The sequence below is a fragment of the Salvelinus sp. IW2-2015 genome, linkage group LG4q.1:29 (genome assembly GCF_002910315.2).
Source record: "Salvelinus sp. IW2-2015 linkage group LG4q.1:29, ASM291031v2, whole genome shotgun sequence".
NCBI classification, from domain to species: Eukaryota; Metazoa; Chordata; class Actinopteri; order Salmoniformes; family Salmonidae; genus Salvelinus; species Salvelinus sp. IW2-2015.
In genome coordinates, this window is record NC_036842.1 from 32,162,324 (window position 1) to 32,183,486 (window position 21,163).

Below are 21,163 nucleotides of genomic sequence, written 5' to 3' on the forward strand. Positions count from 1 at the left end.
TGGTTTGTACTTTTCCAAATCATGTCCAATCAATCGAATTTCCTACAGGTGGACTCCAATCAAGTTGTAGAAACATCTCAAGGACGATCACTGGAAACAGGATCCACCTGTGCTCAATTTCTAGTAGCATAGCAAAAGGTCTGAATACTTATGTAAAGAAGGTATCTGTTTTTTTAATAAAATGTACAAAAATGCCTAAACTTGTTTTCGCTTTGTCGTTATGGGGTATTGTGTGTAGATTGAGGGGGAAAATGTAATCAATTAATTTTAGAGTAAGGCCTGCAAGGTGACAAAATGTGTAAAAAGTATTTGTATGAACAAAAATTTAAAACACAACTTAAGATCTTAGGGAAATCAGTTCATAAGGAAATCAGTCAATTTAAATAAATTCCTCTGTGAAGAGCACACTTCTCCAGCGTGCCAGCGGACATCGAAGGTGAGAATCTGCAGACTGAAAACCATTACGAAGCCGAAGTCAAGACCCTGGTGAGGACGACGAGCACGCAGATGAGCTTCTCTGAGACGGTTAATCTATGAGCGATTTCATCAGCAGTCCGAGGCGCTGGTTTCAAAACGATCCCGCACGTGAAGAAGCCAGATGTGGAGGTCCTGTGCTGGCGTGGTTACAAGTGGTTTGCGGTTGTGAGGCCGGTTGAACATACTGCCAAATTCTCTAAAACGATGTGGTAGACGATACGGCTTATGGTAAAGAAATGAACATTAACAGCTCTGGTTGACATTCCAGCAGTCACCATGCCAATTGCACGCTCCATCAACTTTATTTCAGCTCATGAAACCAACACTTTACATGTAACATTTATATTTTTGTTCAGTATAATAAAATATCTAAACACAGCTGTTTCAAATACAATCTAGGTCTCTCTAATTTAACTTAGCCTAGGCATTAACATTTTAATTAGGCCTAACAAATAACAAAACACGGCTGTCTAAGAACACCAGGGCCGGCTAAAAGGGATCAAGGCCTAAAAGGAACACCCAACCTGCCAAATGCAGGTAGATTCTGGCATTGGTGGGTAAAATGTCTATTTCACCAGCCACGTTGTAAGGTGGTCAGGTCTCCAAAGTGTGGGCATTTCACTCACAAGTATGATCACATTTATAGTAAAATAAATGCTGCAGTAGCTGTTTTAAAGATTTCTGCCATTTTGTTTCATAGCTGGTAAATGAATCGCAAAAAGTAAAAGAACTATGAATCCTATAGCAAACAATATACCGCATTACTTCTTACGAGTAATACACTACCTGTCAAAAGTTTTATAACACCTACTCATGCAAGGGTTTTTCTTTATTTTAACTTGTTTCCACATTGTAGAATAACACATGGAATTATGTAGTAACCAAAAGTGTTAAACAAATCAAAATACATTTTATATTTGAGATTCTTCAAATAGCCACCCTTTGCCTTGATGACAGCTTTGCACACTCTTGGCATTCTCTCAACCAGCTTCATGAGGTAGTCACCTGGAATGCATTTCAATTAACAGGTGTGCCTTCTTAAAAGTGAATTTGTAGAATTTCTTTCCTTCTTAATGGATTTGAGTAAATCACTTGTGTTGTGACAAGGTAGGGGGGTATATAGAAAATAGCCCTATTTGGTAAAAGACCAAGTCCATATTATGGCAAGAACAGCTCAAATAAGCAAAGAGAAACAACTGTCAATCATTACTTCAAGACATGAAGGTCAGTAAATACAGAAAATGTCAAGAACTTTGAAAGTTTCTTCAAGTGCAGTCGCAAAAACCATCAAGTGAGATGTTGAAACTGGCTCTCATGAGGACCGCCACAGGCATGGAAGACCCAGAGTTACCTCTGCTGCAGAGTATAAGTTCATTAGAATTACCACCCTCAGAAATTACAGGCCAAACAAATGCTTCAGAGTTCAAGTAACAGACACATCTCACTGTGTGAATAAGGCCTTCATGGTCGAATTGCTGCAAAGAACCCACTTCTAAATGACACCAAGAAGAGATAAGAAGAGACTTGCTTGGGCCAAGAAACACGAGCAATGGACATTAGACCGGTGGAAATGTGTGCTTTGGTCTGGAGTCCAAATTGGAGATTTTTGGTTCCAACCGCCGTGTCTTTGTGAGGCGCGGTGTGGCTGAACAGATGATCTCCGCATGTGTATTTCCCACCGTATAGCATGGAGGTGGTGGTGCTATGGTGTGGGGGTGCTTTCCTGGTGACAATGATTTATTTAGAATTCAAGGCACACTTAACCAGCATGGCCACCACAGCATTCTGGTTTGGGCTTAGTGGGACTGTCATTTGTTTTTCAACAGGACAATGACCAAGACACCTCCAGGCTGTGTAAGGGCTATTTTACCAAGGAGAGTGATGGAGTGCTACATCAGTTCATTTAACAAAAGCTGGATCCCTTCTAGCCCGCCACACTCCCGCTGCGATTCAGCACCACAGCAGAGGAACGAAGACACTGTAGGCAGCCACAAAATTAAGAAATGATATAACTAATATGTAAATAAAAGAAATTAGTTAAGGCTGGTTCCTTGCTAAAAAGCGTATTTTACAATGATCCTGTGAAATGAGGCCTGCGCCATGCATTTATGAAAGCACTTGTTTGCATTTATGAAAGCACAGTTCTACTGGATGATGTTAATATATGTTATGTTTATTGTAATTTGAACTATCATGGGGTTGTGTCATGTGTGATATACGTGGCTTATTGATAACTCTGTTTCCTACTATAGACAGTTGGCTGCCTGGTGATGGCAACATTGTAATGCTCCGAAGTGAATAGTTGGCAATGATGTTTTGTTTCCAAGTGCTACTGAATAAGCTCAACTGAAACGCATGATACACATCATTACTGTACCAATCCATTCCAAATCTTTATACATGACAAAGTCGCGGCATACACTACATGACCAAAAGTATATTTGACACCTGCTCATCGAACATCTCATTTCAAAATCATGGGCATTAAAATTAAGTTGGTCCCCCCTTTGCTGCTATAACAGTCTCCACTCTTCTGGGAAGGCTTTCCACTAGATGTTGGAACATTGCTGCGGGGACTTGCTTCCATTCAGCCACAAGTGAGGTCGCCCACTGATGTTTGGCGATTAGGCCTGGCTCGCAGTCGGCATTCCAATTCATCCCAAAGGTGTTCGATGGGGTTAACGTCAGGGCTCTGTGCAGGCCAGTCAAGTTCTTCCACATCGATCTCGACAAACCACAGAATTGTCTCAATGTTATTGTATGCTGTAGGGTTAAGATTTCCCTTTACTGGAACTAAGGGGCCTAGCCCAAACCATGAAAAACAGTCTCAGACCATTATTCCTCCTCCACCAAACTTTACAGTTGGCACTATGCATTGGGGCAGGTAGGGTTCACCTGGCATCAGCCAAACGCAGATTAGTTCGTTGGACTGCCAGATGGTGAAGCGTGATTCATCACTTCAGAGAATGCGTTTCCACTGCTCCAGAGTCCAATGGTGGCAAGCTATACACCACTCCAGCCGATGCTTGGCATTGCGCACGGTGATCGTAGGCTTGTTTGCGGCTGCTCGGCCATGGAAACCCATTTCATGAAGCTCCCATCGAACAGTTCTTGTGCTGACGTTGCTTCCAGTGGCATGTTTGGAACTCGGTAGTGAGTGTTGCAACCGTGGACAGACGATTTTTAAGCGCTACGCACTTCAGCACTCGGTGGCCCCGTTCTGTGAGCTTGTGTGGCCTACCACTTCATGACTGAGCCGCTGTTGCTCCTAGACGTTTCCACTTCACAATAACAGCACTTACAGTTGACCGGGGCAACTCTAGCAGGGCAGAAATATAGTACATAAATTGAAAAGGATGTCGACATACTTTTGTGCATATAGTGTATGTTGATCAATCCCAGCAGAACTGCTGGGATTGGGCCTGACGAACAGAATAATTTGCCTCTAATTTACTTGGACCTTGACCTGCTCAAACTGAGCCGCTGCTGTTGGGAAGTTAAAACTGTCCAAATCGTTGAAGCAGCTTGCGATGCTAATCAGCCTCCTTTCCTCAAGGACGAACTTGAGGCCGTCATTACGTTTTGGAGAAAGAATCCCCTCTCAGCAGGTACGCTGGAAACTGGAATAATCAACACAATCTTCGCCAAGTTTGCCCAGTCCCTAATGAAGAACTCACGTCTTTTGCATGAGTAAAAAGAGAAACACACACACACGACACTAATTTCCAAGCAGCTTGAGGATTTAGTAACCTATGAAGTAGCCTATATTTGCCTTTGAAGTTGGAACACATTGTTTGGAATTTCCATCAACGAACAAAAAGCTTTATTTTGCTATGGATTTTTTGGGGCGGGACAAAAGCCGACATTTACCGGCTAACGGAAATCCTTATTCTAAAATATATATTTTTCTAAGAATACTCAAACTAAACACAATACCCATAATGTCAAAGCGAAAATAGCTTTTTTGACATTTTTGTAAATGTATTAAAAATAAAAAACAGAAATACCTTTTTTTACATAAGCATTCAGACCCTTTGCTATGAGACTCGAAATTAAACTGGTGCATTATGTTTCTGTTGATCATTCTTGAGATGTTTCAACAACTTGGAGTACATCTGTGGTAAATTCTATTGATTGGACATGATTTGGAAAGGCACACACCTGTCTATATAAGGGACAACAGTTGACAGTGCATGTCAGAGCAATAACCATGCCAGGAGGTCGTAGGAATTGTCCGTAGAGCTCCGAGACAGGATTGTGTCGAGGCACAGATCTGGGGAAGGGTACCAAAACATTTCTGCAGCATTGAAGGTCCCCAAGAACACAGTGGCCTCCATCATTCTTAAATGGAAAAGGTTTGGAACCACCAAGACTTCCTAGAGGTGGCCGCCCGGCCAAACTGAGCAATCGGGTGAGAAGGGCCTTGGTCAGGTAGGTGACCAAGAACCCGATGGTTACTCTGAAATAGCTCCAGAATTCCTCTGTGGAGATGGGAGAACCTTCCAGAAGGACAACCATCTCTGCAGCACACCACCAAATCAGGCCTTTATGGTAGAGTTGCCAGACAGAAGCCACTCCTCAGTAAAAGGCACATGACAGCCCGCTTGGAGTTTGCACCTTAAGGACTCTCAGAAACAAGATTCTCTGGTCTGATAAAACCAAGATAGAACTCCTTGGCCCGAATGCCAAAAGTCACGTCTAGAAGAAACCAGGCAACATCCCTACGGTGAAGCATGGTGGTAGCAGCATCATGCTGTGGAGATGTTTTTCAGCAAGGGGAAGATAAACGGAGCAAAGTACAGAGATATCCTTGATGAAAACCTGCTCCAGAGCGCTCAGAACCTCAGACTGGGGCAAAGGTTCACCTTCCAACAGGACAAGGACCCCAATTACACAGCCAAGACAACGCAGGAATGGCTTCAAGACAAGTCTCAATGTCCTTGAGTGGCCCAGCCAGAGCCTGGACTTGAACACTGATCGAACATCTCTGGAGATCTGAAAATAGCTGCGCAGCGACTCTTCCCATCCAATCCGACAGAGCTTGAGAGGATCTGCAGAGAAGAATGGGAGAAACTCCCCAAACACAGGTGTGCCAAGCTTGTAGCGTCATACCCAAGAAGACTCGAGGCTGTAATCGATGCCAAAGGTGCTTCAACAAAGTACTGAATAAAGTGTCTAAAAGGTTATGTCAATGTGACATTTCTAAAAACCTGTTTTTGCTTCGTCATTATGGGAAAAATCTATTCTCAATTTTAGAATAAGGCTATAACGTAACAAAATGTGGAAAAAGTCAAGGGGTCTGAATACTTTCCGAATGCACTGTAGCTGTATAGCTATATATAGAGTATAGCTGTATATAGAGTATAGCTGTATATAGAGTAAGGATACTCAACGCTTATCCTACAAGGTCTGGAGCCTGCTGGTTCTGTTCTACCTGATAATTAATTGCACACACCTGGTGTCCGATGTCTAAATCAGTCCCTGATTATAGGGGAACAATTTAAAAATGCAGTGGAACAGGCTTCGAGGTTCAGAGTTGCGTTTGAGGGATAGAGAGTATAGATGTATAAAGTATAGCTGTACAGAGTATAAATGTATAGCTGAGCTCAGACGCAGCAGCTCCTGTCCTAGTCTTGTCAAATTCCTCACCTCACAGGTGTTGTAGTCCTCAGAGTCCAGCAGGAGGCAGAGTTTGGGCAGCAACTCGGGCCAGTTCTGCAGCTCCCCTTTAGAGGCAATGGTGGTGATGAGGATACCTAGGATAGGAGGGAGAGCGAGAGATGAGACAGGTCTCCTCGAAGCAATTCTACAACCAATCAATCCTTCCTTATAACAAATCTCCAAGCTTGGCTTGGAAACCATTACTCTGTTTGAGGCTTTCCAATGAAGTCCACTGTGTCATCATCAGGATTGACAGAGCCAATATCCTGCACTGAGTCAGTTTATAAAAGGTGATTCACACACTCCTGTTCTTTCCTGTCAGATGTTTGGTAACTGTGGCAACAGAGCCCTGGCATCATCTGCTGCCTGCTGGCTCTGATAAGGAGGACACCATGCAAACCCCATTGGCCAGCTGGCCTGTTGAGAGAGCCAATCAAAAGCTTCAGAAAAAAAACATGGAGCCAGACACTAGCGAGAATGACTAACAAGGTTTCAGGTCAATTACGAAGGTGGAGAAAAATAACCAGAATATATCATGCTAGGGTACGTTTTAAAATGAACCCCATGCTAAAGCCTGATGGACAGCAATTCAACTAATCCACTGTAGCAGCTTTCCTTGTGGTACAAGATGACTGATACGCAATTAATGCAGTTAAAATGCAATGCAATTAATTTCCTGTTCAACTAACGTGATCAAAGGTGGGCAAGTCATACAAACATGATATCATCACATTATTAAGTGCTTGTGTGGCTCAGTTGGTAGAGCATGGCGCTTGCAACGCCAGAAACAGATCTGTTTCTGCTGTGTTGCCCACTCCTATTGTCATGCCAAACAAATACACTAGTAGGATACAGCACAAACAGATCTGGAACCATGCTACACCTGACCCCATATGGCTTATTCAACAAAATTTCCAGTACACTCTGCTTACTGAATGTGGTTATCATGATCAAATGATCCAGCGCGGATGTGATCACTAGAAGAGGAGTGCACTGTAATTCAATGAAGACAACATACTCTGTTACAAATGCAGGCTACTTCACTTACCCGCGGTGGCCCGGATGAGGGGCGAGGCGTCTCCAATGTTCTGTAGACACTCGCTCTTAATGAAGTCAGACACTCCATTGGGGAAGTTCTGGTAGTGGGCCTTCACATTGTTCTTTAGGATCAGACCACTAAGAGAGCGGGTCGCCTCATCTGGAGAGAGCGAGAGATTGGGGGGGAGGTACAATGAGAAATGGGTGATAGATTTTAGGGCTCAATTCCATTTCAATTAAGTCAATGATTACTCTAAGCTGAAATGCATAACTGAATTAGGCCTAAACATCCAATGAAGAGTTTTCCCAATTCACACCGAATTCCAATTTGTCTCCAAAATTGAGTTTTAATAGAATTATCTACCGCAACTTGGCCTACCTTCTACATGTTTTTGAATAGCGTATAAATAGAGGGGAGCTTGAATAGAGGGCCCGCAGGACGACACGGATCATTCCGACACAGGTCATTATGATTCTTGCTGCTTTAAGTTCAGTAGCCATACCTGCAAGATCAGGTGCGCGTGTGGTCTCAATTTAATAGAGTAAGCTATAGCCTATGCATGGGCGGAGAAGCACGGGGCAGTTACCTATCCAAGAAAATGTACTTCCGAAATATGATTAGGTTATAGTTTACATTGCCTAGAAATAAATATTGATCACCCATATTTCTCCGTCTAAAAATCTTCCCACTCCTACAAGGTAGGCTCTAAAAATAGCTCAAGAGAAAGTCTCTCCAACTCTGCTCTCTTCAAACTACATCTAACATATTGGCTGATATAGCCTAATATGAAATGGGCACGTGAGAATCTCTGCTCATTTAACCTATTTCTTAAGGTATTTTTGCGCATTTCTTATTGCCTATAGGGTGCAACATTTCTGGGACCATGGCTGGCAAGTGAGCTGGGTCACATACGCCTAAAATAAACATTGCGAGACTGCGGTAGAGTGGGTTGGAATCGGACAGAAAGTGCAGGCAAGGTGCAGTATGAAAAGCTGCAGTTGCAGGCGGGAGCGGGATGAAGAAATCAGTCCTGCGCAGACCTCTACTTGAATACACTATTAAGTACATTAGAGACAAACAGGTTAAACTACTAAAGTGAGAAAGGGGTTGCTGTATAGCCATGTGTCATATTGCAACACTACTAGAAAACCAAAACATACACAAACTCCCATACCCTCTACCCAGTACGAGGCACTCAGCCAGCTAAACCAAAATAAGAGAAGCATATAGCTAGATTCCTGTTGATGCTAAGGAAAAGGTAGGAGTGTGACCTCATAGCAGAAGGCTGAGAAGGCATTAGCAAAGCTGGATAGCAACAGCAAATCAGCCAATGGCAAATTATTGCTTTCACTGACTTCTCTGAATCAAAGCTGAAGAAAATTGAAACATTCCCCTTACAAAACATTGCTCTATTTCAGAGTTTCCCAAACTCGGTCCTGGGGCCCCCCCTGGGTGCATGTTTAGTTTTTTCCCCTTAGCAAATAACCAACTCATCATCAAGCTTTGATGATTTGAAATCAGCTGTGTAGTGCCAGGCCTACAATCAAAGTCATGGCCTCAGAGTCATTGAGTATGGTTACATGTACACAATAACATAATTATTGTGGACAGACAGATTAATATAATCATTTGAATAAAACATTTAGCATGCTTTGTAAGAAGAATGATTTCCCTAATAATCCTGTTTCCACAGACACATCTGAAATCAGGCTACCTGATGGCACAGAAAGTCACCAATCAAAATGAATTTTCTACCATAGCAACAACGTTATTTTTGGGAAGCATACTTGATTTTGAGCACGGCCATATAACGTTTGTATGTGACAAGTACTTCTCAGACGCATTCATTCAGCTGTTCCGAACTCACTTCACTGGCGCTAAAGGAGGCAGGCTCGTTCGGCAGCTGCTAGCACATGCACAGATCAAATACATAGCTGGAACGCATATTAAGGTGTTTACATGTCCTAATAATATGAAAGATAGCGCAGAAAATCTGGTGTTTTAATCAGCGTATGCTTACTTTGATTTTGACCTTACGCCGATTACGATAAGCAGAGGAAGGTGTTTACATGACTATTTCATAATCTGCCTAGTGTCATAATCGGTATAATAATTACTGTGCATTTAAACGTACTCAGTGTTTCCATTTGGTCAAAGGTCAAATCAGCAAATTATTGTGTTTGGTAGTGAGGGATAGTTTCCTTCAGGCTAATCAATGGGCATCACCCAGTGATATCTTACTGTCTGATAATTCTCATTCATGGGCATGGCTGTCTGATCCAATGTCTCCCTCTGTTCTGATTGAAATTACAGTCAAATTCGATTTCCGCTGCTCCTCTCTTGCCCAAGAGGAGTGTAACAAATGCCATCCTAAAAGGCAATGGCTCATCAGCCCAAACCATTGGCTCATCTACTTCTAGTGTACAGTAACAGGCTGTCAGGCAGGTCAGGATTTGAGTGGCGCCCCGCCAGGCATAAGACTTTAAAATTAGAGTGACCCATATTCTAGTGGTGCGGTGTGGTGCCATATCATCAGTGACAAGACAGAAGACACCGGCCGTGGGGTTCGTCGCCAGGGTTCTCCACTCCTAGAACAGACAGTCACGTTGCCCCTGTCACTAGATGGTCAGAAAGTCAGCCTGTGTGTAACCTCACCCCCAGAGAGAGCTGGCTAGTGGACGTGATTAGCCTGTCTGACTGCTAGTGGCCATACTGTAACCTGCAGTAGTGTTGTGTACTAATATGCATTGAAATTAAACATAGCTTCAGGGCATTGGTGTAAATATGACATGGAGAATGAGGGTGGAGGGGTAAATGTCCTACCTTCTGATTTCAACTTCGTCAGCACGAATATCAAGTAGTTGTTGAAGTCTGGGTATTGGTTGAGCTGTTCCAATCTCTGAAGAGGACATTGGTTAAGGTGCAATTCTACATTGGGTGCAAAACCATAGGAGTAGATATGCTGTGTGTGTGTGCTGTATTCACAAGAACAAGCTGTTTGTAAAGGTCGATGTTGACCAGCTATTAGTGTTAAACGGCCTGCAAACACTTGCCACATGAAGACGGCACAGTGATGCCGAAACGTTGCTGGTTTACCCAATAAATGACTGGGAGCTTGTATACAGTGTGCGACTCTATTCTTATAGCATACAGTTTACTCACCGTTAGTCAGCACCTCTACCAACTTTTTGGGTGTGCTTTTTCTTTTTTATTATAATCTTTTTTTTAGAGACCATCAATGGACACTATGAATAACTGATTATCAGAAATCAGTCACAGTTATCATCGGGTGCCCAACAGGCTGATGCTGTGCAGTTTGCGCACATATCCAAATAGAAGCACTTGGCATTTCAACAACATTGACTAGTGGTGCTAAGCCTTGACCAGACAAACGGAACTATAATCTGTATGACATACATGGACAATATTGCATCACTCAAACACTACACATGGTAGGTCGACTATAAAGACGTTATAACACAACATCAACAACGAACAAGGTCTTCAATGCACACCAACATTCATGATTTGATTGTGCCTTGATACTGTAACACCTATGTTGATGACAATGTGACAATGAGGATCGGATTTATTATCCCATCACAAGCGCGTGTGGCTGGCTACAAAGTCACCTTCCTACACTCAGGTTCAACAAGATGTCAATACAAAAGTTTCCAACAAAATGACAACGTTGTTTTGAGCTTTCTTTTTAACATCACATTGTATAACGGGAGAGAATGGAAATCAGACTGGGCCGACAGGGGGCTGGGGTGACTCTAAACACAGGGCTTGCAGTTTCTTTGTTGCATTTAAGCCCTCAAGGGTCAGCAACATCCCCAGCAAGCTAGTTACACTGTACCCGCTAACATGACATTATTTCAACAACACTACTAGGAAATCAAAGGATTTTAGATTATACGAAACTGTCATAGGGAATACATTTGTTGAAATTATTTATGGATTAGGTAAAGATTGTGGTGTCATGCAACAGCTGTCACTTATGACATTTCCATCATACTGTGACTGATTCAATAGAAAATGTACTGTGGTCATATTTGTGACATTGTACAGTAAGTATCTAACGTTAGCTGGCTAACTATATTGTAGTGCGAGCCCTGCCCGCGTGTAATGTTAGCCAAGCTAACCGAAAAGCTACCACAGAAACACCTCAAATCTACCACTTTTACATTTAGCCGAGAGCGAAGGATACTTGCTGGACGGATCTTTGAGTGGACGTATCCGGAGACTGGGACTCTTTCAAAAGCTGTAGAATTTGCTGAAGTCCTTGCTCATCTGGTTTCCACTCGCACTCCATCTTGGTTTGCTGCAATGAGATGAAACGGATAATGCAATTGTCAACACACACTGTAAATTAACGTTTTCCTCTTCCCAGTTGAAGAGTCGCCATTAGATTTGCTGAGCAGTGTAAATTGCATATATTATTGTTTCACCTACCCGATATATCGCAGTATTTCTTCCTCAAATGCTACTGTGTTGAATTTATAACGTTAGACTTGGGCCTGTCAGCACAGAGACATTCCGTTTTTACAACAAGCTACTCATACGGATTCATGGCGCATTTACAAGACCCAACTGTGCTGTGACGTCTGCAAGGTCCTAGTGCTCGTCAATTTCATTCCACTCTATCCCACTCAGTTCCTTCTTCTTCTTCTCCTGTGTTCGCACACATTTAATGTGCATGTCGCCACCTATTGTACTACAACAACAACAAAAAATCCATTGCAGAAAAGGGGGAAAACTACATCACAAAACCCCAAAACAATTGTAAAAATTGTCTGTACTTAGTTGCAACACTCATTACCGAGTTACAAACTGCCTCTGGAAGCAACGTCAGCAAAATAACTGTTCGTCGGGAGCTTCATGAAATGGGTTTCATTGGCTGGAGTGATGTAGAGCTCAGACATTGAACTCTGAATCAGTGGAAAGGTGTTCTCTGGAGTGATGAATCACGCTTCACCATCTGGCAGTCCGACAGACAAATCTGGGTTTGGCAGTTGCCAGGAGAACGCTACCTGACCCAATGCATAGTGCCAACTGTAAAGTTTGGTGGAGGAGGAATAACGGTCTGGGGCTGTTTTTCATGGTTTGGGCTAGGCCCCTTAGTTCCAGTGAAGGGAGATCTTAATGCTAAAGCATACAATGACATTCTAGACAATTCTGTGCTTCCAACTTTGAGGCAACAGTTTCAGGAAGGCCCTTTCCTGTTTCAGCATGACAATGCCCCCATGCACAAAGCAAGGTCCATACAGAAATGGTTTGTCGAGATCGGTATGGAAGAACTTGACTGGCCTGCACAGAGCCCTGACTTCAACCCCATCGAACACCTTTGGGATTAATTGGAACGCCGACTGCGAGCCAGGCCTAATCGCCCAACATCAGTGCCCAACCTCACTAATGCTCTAGTGTCTGAATGGAATCAAGTCCCCGCAGCAATGTTTCAACAGTGGAAAGCCTTCCCAGAAGAGTGGAGGCTGTTATAGCAGCAAAGGGGAGACCAACTCCATATTAATGCCCATGATTTTGGAATGAGATGTTCGACGAGCAGGTATCCACATACTTTTGGTCATGTAGTGTATGTTACATCAAACCCCATCCCACTCCTTCAGTCACAGTTCAATCCAAATCACATCCCTACACAGGCTCAGGGGCCATGGAGGGGGGAAATCTTCAGACAGAATTTCCTGCAATGCCTTGCCTGTGAGGTCCTTTAGATCCAAGTACCTTTTAGGCGCATATACAATAATGTCCAGTTTCTCTGACTTCTTGTTAGTTTGGCCAGTACAGTTTATCACCTGCACAATAAAAGCAACAAAATCTACCTTCTTCACAATCAGAGTTTCAGGATCTCTTAGCTGCTGAACTACATTCTCAGCAGACTTCGAGGCATCCACTACCATATCTTCCTCATCTCACTGCCTCCACATAGTAGACCTGCTTGACTGCCCTGATCCTTGCTACTGCCAATGGCGATTTTAGCATGTAAATCTTGGTGGGGCAAAAAAAACTAAAAGTGGAATGCATGCCAGCAAAGCCACTACTTAACACAACACTAAACAACACATTCATTGCACTATAACGGTCACCAAAAACTGTTAGGGCCTAAATAAAGCTGTCCCAACATCTTACCGCTGCTACACCTGGCTATCAGCAGAGCCTTGTCTGGCAGCGAAACACTTCATTCAGCCTTATTTACTGCCTTTTAAAAAACATAGCAGATATGGCTGACTTGCTTAAACAAATGTGGTTTCTAATGACAATTGAGATGTACAAACTATGACATAAGGGGACGACAAGCGGATAAGAGGCAATCCGTAATTTCGATTAAGACATTAATGAGTGAGCTAGGACAGACGTAGTCAATATAAGTATTTGTTCAGCACTTTTGAAATGTACAGCGACAGAATTCAGAACATGGGCCATTCTTACAGTGTTCTCCCTGTACATCAAGTCAGAACCGTAGGATAAATAAAGGGGCATATAAGCAGACAATGAAAGCTCTTACAAAATTCGATGATTATATTTCTCTAAAACAGGTTATAGGCTACGTGTGCACCACCAAGTCAGAACTGTAGGCGAAATTAAGAGGGGTAAATAGACCAAATTATTAGGGTGATGCACATGGGTTACTAACATCTTACTACACAACATACACTTAGTATTACTTTCTTAGCTACAGTATACATATCTCCCTGTCATATTACATAATTTATGCAGCAGCATACAATACATTTTTGGACTCACCTTGTTGTGCTGTGCTCACTTGAACAGGAAGGTGGCGCGGTGGTCCTTCGTGGGTAAATTTTGTCATCAAAGTCTGGCATTCTCTGGATTTATGGTGCTTTCAAAACAACTGGGAACTCTGAAAAAAGCAATGTTGAATCATTATGACGTCATTGATCTTCAGGTCTTAGCTCTAGAAAGAGGCCGGATTTACAATTCCGAGTTGGATGACCGTTCAAAACGTATTTCCCAGTCAGACCTCGTTTATTCCCAACTTCCCAGTTGTCTTGAACTCACTGAAGTCAAGTTTTCGCAGTTCCGAGTTAACAGTTGTTTTTATGCGCGGCATAAATCATGCTTCATTGATAGCATGGCCAATATTGAATGTTTATCATTTTTAACTTGAAAAATAACCCCTTAATCCCAGATTTGGGACCACACAGCCACTGTCACTGATTCCTTCCAAACCACTCATTGTTGAATTTGTGATTTCCAGCTTGTTGTGTGATGTTTATGTCCAATGGCCAATGAACACCAATACATTTTATCTATAATTTCTCTTCATTATTTATTTTATCTGTGGCCAACGACCTTGAGCCTTCTTGGATGGGCACTTCTAATGTAACTCTATGGCAGCACCCAAAGGGCTAGAATTTAGAGGTCTACCCTGAGACTTGGCGGTGATGTAGTGCCCCATGAGTGACGTAGTGTCACTCATGGGGGCACTACGTCACTACGTATGTTTCGAGTGGATGATATGTTTCGAGTGGATGAACTTGTGCGGGTAGCCTAGTAAAGGAGCCCTTTGAAGTGACTGTTTGACAGTCAGATGAAAACAACATTGTGTTTATGCCACAATAAATGGTAATACATTTTAAAAGTTAACGAGGTGACACCAATCGGTTTGCATGTATTTGCATATTTCCATTAGGGAACACCTTCTCTATGACGTACGCATGTGCAATAAGTCAATTTGCCCTTGCACTCCTTCTAAACAACGCAATTTTTTAAAATTTTGGCAAAGGGTCACATCTACAAAACTTAGTGCACTCTGATCGCAACAGATTTTAGTTTTGGGAACAGAAAAATGTATTGAGATCAGGCTTTTCTTTGATGAGAACATCAGAAGAATGTCGGCCCAGTCCCATCTCGCTCCATACTCGTCACTGCAGGCCACTGGGCTTCCTCTCCTCACCGTATTTGAAGCATCTGGCTCTTTGTTCTATTTGTGATGTCATCATGGTTATGATTAGGATGATGGACATGTTAAAGAAGTGTCACTGAAAATTTTATCAAATCAAAGTTTATTGGTCGCGTACATGGATTTGCAGATGTTATCGCAGGTGCCCCGAAATGCTTGAGTGTGCAAAGCTGTCATCAAGGCAAAGGGTGGCTACTTTGAAGAATCTCAAATATATTTTGATTTGTTTAACACATTTTTGGTTACTACATGATTCCATATGTGTTATTTCATTGTTTTGATGTTTTCACTACTATTCTACAGAAAATATGAAAAATAAAGAAAAACCCTTGAATGAGTAGGTGTGTCCAAACGTTTTACTGGTACTGTATATATATATATATTTATATTCTATACTCTGACATTGCTTGTTCTGTTATTTCTTAATGTCTTTCTTTTAACTTTTTGGATTATGTGTGTATTATTTTATATTGCTAGGTATTACTGCACTCTTAGAGCTAGAAACACAAGCGTTTCGCTGCGCTGTGATAACATCTATACTGAGTATATAGAACTTTATAAACACCTGCTCTTTCCATGACATAGACTGACCAGGGCTGCGTTTCAAACTCAAACTCACTTCGGGGCCTGAAACGCCCCATACCTCAATACGCGATGATTGTACATCAGCTAAGAAAAGTCAGCCAAAACTTAAAACCTCAACGTCAATGTGGAGTCAACACAGTAAAAAAAAAAAAGTTAATGAGTTAGAAATTGTGTTACTAATTCACAAACACGTCTCATTAAAGTAATTATGTTTTTGTTGGGTTAGCTTTTGGAAATTGTAGAAAGAAAACATTTTCCTTCTTCAGAAGTAGCTAGGCAGGCTAACGTTAGTTAGCTAATTAATTTGCTAGCTATCATACAGTAGGCGTCTATTAATAATTATATAGTTAGTATAATTAGACATGCAATCATAATTGACTGTAGCGCATATAAAGCACCTACAAGCTACCGGTGGCTGAAAACACAATCATCGCGGGATGAACGAGTGACGAATCATTCCTTCCTTCCTTTTTTTTTTGTTTGTTTTGTTTTTTTGTTTTACAACAAATCAATACAGAAAGTACATAAGGGAACACAAGTATATATAGATTATATATAATGGACAATCGAGCTAGGGGGTACAATATCACATTACAATTACACAAGGACCTTTTAAGGGACATACATACACTTACAATTCTAACAGCTTTTTTGTTAGTAGAGTATTTAACTGTCTTAAAATACAGTTAAATTTATTTTTGTAAGGTAAGAAAATTTGCTTTTTTGTTAGAAAATTTACATTTGTGTTTATGAAATTTGTCCAAAAGAATATTGAAATGAATTACATAAAAATGTTTCAGCTTATTTCTATCGTATGTAAAGAATCCAAGCAGTACATCTCTCCACAATAGTGTAAAATCTTCATAAATGTGTTCAATTATAAATCTACTGATGTCTTGCCACAGTTTTCTTACATGAATAAAATGCCCAAAAAGATGCAACACTGTTTCTGGGTGGTCATTACAAAAGGAGCAATTTGAGTTGATGTTTTCCTTAAACTTCTTCATATAGTGGTTGGCAGGATAATATTTATGAATAATTTTAAAGGAAACTTCCTTAATTTTGTTAACAAGTAGGTATATGTGTGGCAACATCCAAACTTTTTTCCAACAGATATTATCAATAAATCCATTCCAATAAGGCATGACATAAGGTATAGATACAACATCCTGCTGAAACAAGGTTCGTATCGCTCTGTTGTTGAATGGACCAAAAGAGAAACAAATCTTTCCTACTGATGAGTCAAAGGGGGAATAGAAGGTAGGCTCTGATGGTCAGGTCTTGACACGTTCCTGAATAACTGAGCAACACCTGAGGGAATGGCGTCTAAAACAATTGCAAAATCTTTAGGTATTACAGGGACCTTGTAAAGTGATAAGAATTCCTTATAACTGAGTAAAAGACCCTCTGCATTTACCAGTTGGCTCACCAATAGGATATTATTTCGGAACCAATATTCTAAAAACAAAAAAGTATTTTTATACAATATATCCCGATTATTCCATATATAATATCTGTGTGGAGAAAAAATGTGTTAATAAATTAAGGACCATGACAAGAAACCCTGCCGATGAAAAGCAGAAAGTTTCTGTAACGGCTGTCGTCTTCCTCCTCCTCGGACGAGGAGAGGCGAGAAGGATCAGAGGACCAATATGCAGCGTGAAATGTAAACATAATGAATTTATTAAAGTACAGACGAAAAAAAACACGAAAACACTTTAACAAACTACAAAACAACAAACGACGTAGACTGACCTAAAACATGAGAACTTACATAAACACGAAGAACGCACAAACAGGTACAGACTACAAACAAACGCTACAGTCCCGTGTGGTACGAACATACATACAGACACGGAAGACAACCACCCACAAACAAACAGAGTGAAACAGCCTACCTATATATGATTCTCAATCAGAGGCATTAAGTAACACCTGTCCCTGATTAGACCATATAAGGCTAACAAACAATGAACCTAAACATAGAAACACGTAACATAGAATGCCCACCCCAACTCACGCCCTGACCAACTAAACACATACAAAAATAAGAGAAAACAGGTCAGGAACGTGACATAACCCCCCCCTCAAGGTGCGAACTCCGGACGCACCAGCATAAAGTCTAGGGGAGGTCTGGGTGGGCATCTGTCCACGGTGGCGGCTCAGGCTCTGGGCGTGGTCCCCACCCCACCATAGTCAATCCCCGCTTTTGGCCCCCTCCCAATGACCACCCTCCAAAAAACCCATCTAAATTAAGGGCATCAGCGGATAAGGGGCATCAGCGGATAAGGGCAGCACCGGATAAGGGCAGCACCGGGATAAAGGGCAGCACCGGACTGAGGACGACAGCTCCGGACTGAGGGACGACAGCTCCGGACTAGGGACGACAGCTCCGGACTGAGGGCAGACAGCTCCGGACTGAGGCGACAGCTCCGGACTGAGAGGCAGCTCCGGACTGAGCAGCTCCGGATGAGGGGCAGCTCCGGACTGAGGGCAGCTCCGAACTGGCAGATGGCTCTGGCGGATCTCTGGCTGGCTGGCTCTGGCGGATCCTGGCTGGCGGATCCTGGCTGGCTTGGCGGTCCTGGCTGCTGCTGGCGGATCCTGGCTGGCTGGCTCTGGCGGATCCTGGCTGGCTACGGCTCTGGCTGGTCATGGCTGGCTGACGGCTCTGGCTGGTCATGGCTGGCTGACGGCTCTGGCTGCTGGCTCTGGCGGATCCTGGCTGGCTGACGGCTCTGGCTGGTCATGCTGGCTGACGGCTCTGGCTGGTCATGGCTGGCTGACGGCTCTGGCTGACGCTCTGGCTGGCTGCTCGGCGGATCCTGGCTGGCTGACGGCTCTGGCTGGTCATGGCTGGCGACGGCTCGGCTGGTCATGGCTGGCTGACGGCTCTGGCTGGTCATGGCTGGCTGACGGCTCTGGCTGGTCATGGCTGGCTGACGGCTCTGGCTGGTCATGGCTGGCTGACGGCTCTGCTGGTGCATGGCTGGCTGACGCTCTGGCTGGTCATGTCTGGCTGACGGCTCTGGCTGGTCATGGCTGGCTGACGGCTCTGGCTGGTCAGCTGGCTGCGATCTGGCGGGTGGCTGGCGGATCCTGGCTGGCTGACGGCTCTGGCTGGTCATGGCTGGCGACGGCTCTGGCTGGTCATGGCTGCGGAAGGCTCTGGCTGGTCATGGCTGGCGGAAGGCTCTGGCTGATCCTGTCTGGCGAAGGCTCGGCTGATCCTGTCTGGCGGAAGGCTCTAGCGGCTCCTGTCTGGGGCGAAGGCTCTAGCGCTCCTGTCTGGCGGACGGCTCTAGCGGCTCCTGTCTGGCGGACGGCTCTGAAGGCTCAGTACAGACGGGCGGCTTTGAAGGCTCAGTACAGACGGGCAGCTCTGACGGCTCGGGACAGACGGGCAGCTCTGACGGCTCGGGACAGACGGGCAGCTCTGACGGCCGGGACAGACGGGCAGCTCTGACGGCTCGGGACAGACGGGCAGCTCTGACGGTTCAGGACAGACGGGCAACTCTGACGGCGCTTGGCAGACAACAGCTCTGGCCGGCTGAGGCGCACATTATGCTGGTGCGTGGTGCCGGAACTGGGGTACCGGGCTAAGGACACGCACCTCAGAGCGAGTGCGGGGAGAAGGAACAGGGCACACTGGACTCTCGAAGCGCACTATAGCCTGGTGCGTGGTGCCGGAACTGGTGGTACCGGACTGGAGACACGCACCTCAGGGGCGAGTGCAGGGAGAAGGAACAGTGTGTACAGGGCTCTGGAGACGCACAGGAGGCTTGGGCGTGGTGCCGGGACTGGTGGTACCGGGCTGGAGACACGCACCATAGGGCTAGTGCGTGGAGGAGGAACATGGCTCTGGAGACGCACTGGAAGCCTGGTGCGTGGTGTAGGCACTGGTGGTACTGGACTGGGGCGGGAAGGTGGCGCCGGATATACCGGACCGTGCAGGCGTACTGGCTCCCTTGAGCACTGAGCCTGCCCAACCTTACCTGGTTGTATGCTCCCCGTCGCCGACCAGTGCGGGGAGGTGAATAACCCGCACCGGGCTATGTAGGCGAACCGGGACACCATGCGTAAGGCTGGTGCATGTAAGCCGGCCCGAGGAGACGCACTGGTGGCCAGATGCGTTGGGCCGGCTTCATGACATCCGGTCACATCCTCAACCTAGCCGGCCGATACGAGGAGCTGGTATGTACCGCACCGGGCTATGCACACGTCAGGAGCACCGTGCGCTCACGCGTAACACGTTTGTCCTGCCCGTACTCCCGCTCTCCACGGTAAGCATGGGAAGTGGGCGCAGGTCTCCTACCTGCCCTCGCCACACTACCCTTTAGCCCCCTCCCAAGATATTTTTGGGGTTTCTTCACGGGCTTCCAGCCACGCCTCCGTGCTGCCTCCTCATACCACCGATCTTGGGCTTTCGCTGCCTCCATCTCCTCACGAGCGCGGCGATATTCCCCAATGTGAGCCCAATGTGAGCCCAGTGTCCTTTTCCCTCCAGTACCTTGCCATGGTTAAATGTGGTGGTTGCGAATGCTGCGATCTATCCACGTTTTTGGTTTTGGATAAGTTCTTATCATCACAGTAGGAACAACATCCTCTATGTACTTCCCGATGAACCCAGTCACCGAGTCAGTGTAAACGTCGACACTTTTCTCAGAGGCGGCACGGAACATTTCAGAGTCCGTGTGATCAAAACAATCTTGAAGCATAGATTCTGATTGGTCAGACTAACATTGAACAGTCCTTACCACAAGAGCTTCCTTCTTAAGTTTCTGCCTATAGGTGGGGAGGAGCAGAATGGAGGCGTGATCTGACTTGCCAAAGGGAGGGCGGGGAGGGCCTTGTAGCCGTTCCGGAAGGGAGAGTAGCAATGATCCAGAGTTATTGATGTGCATGTAGCACAGGAAATGTGTTGATAGAACTTCAGTAGAGTTTTCCTCCGATTTCCTTTATTAAAGTCCCCAGCTACAATAAATGTTGCCTCAGAATATGCGGTTTCACGTTTGCACATAGTCCAGTGTAGTACCTTGAGCACTGTCGTGGTGTCGGCTTGGGGGGGGATATACACGGCAGTGATGATGACTGAAGAAAATTCTCTCTGGAGGTAATGCGGTCGGCATTTGATGGTGAGGAATTCCAGATCGGGAGAACAAAAGGACTTGAGTTCATGTATGTTATCACACCATGTTTTGTTAATCATGAAACAAACCCTTCTCCCTTTCTTTTTACATTTTAGTAATTTAGCAGAGACACTCTTATCCAGAGTGCCTTGCTCTAGGGAACATCAACAGATTTTCATCTAGTCAGCTTGGGGACTCAAACCAGCGACCTTTCAGTTACTGGCCTAATGCTCTTAACCACTAGGCTACCTACAGCCACTAGCTTAACTCCCAGGGAGTTCTTTCTTCCTGTGTGATGGACAGAACACCCTGCTGGCTGAATGGACGGGG

The 21,163-nt window shown here is 44.4% G+C and overlaps 1 protein-coding gene across 1 annotated transcript in view; it reads right to left on the bottom strand.

The window, feature by feature from the left end:
• The window catches only part of LOC111960899 (transportin-1), a 47,016-nt gene extending 35,248 nt beyond the window's left edge, over positions 1-11,768 (bottom strand). Inside the window, exons 1-5 of the mRNA XM_070439530.1 lie at positions 11,633-11,768; positions 11,388-11,501; positions 10,001-10,076; positions 7,187-7,336; positions 6,127-6,233 (exon numbers count right to left, since the gene is read on the bottom strand). Of these exons, the coding sequence (XP_070295631.1) occupies positions 6,127-6,233; positions 7,187-7,336; positions 10,001-10,076; positions 11,388-11,492 (438 nt within the window). The 5' untranslated portion in view covers positions 11,493-11,501; positions 11,633-11,768. The remainder of the gene's footprint in view (positions 1-6,126; positions 6,234-7,186; positions 7,337-10,000; positions 10,077-11,387; positions 11,502-11,632) is intronic.
• Between the last annotated feature and the right edge of the window lie 9,395 nt (positions 11,769-21,163).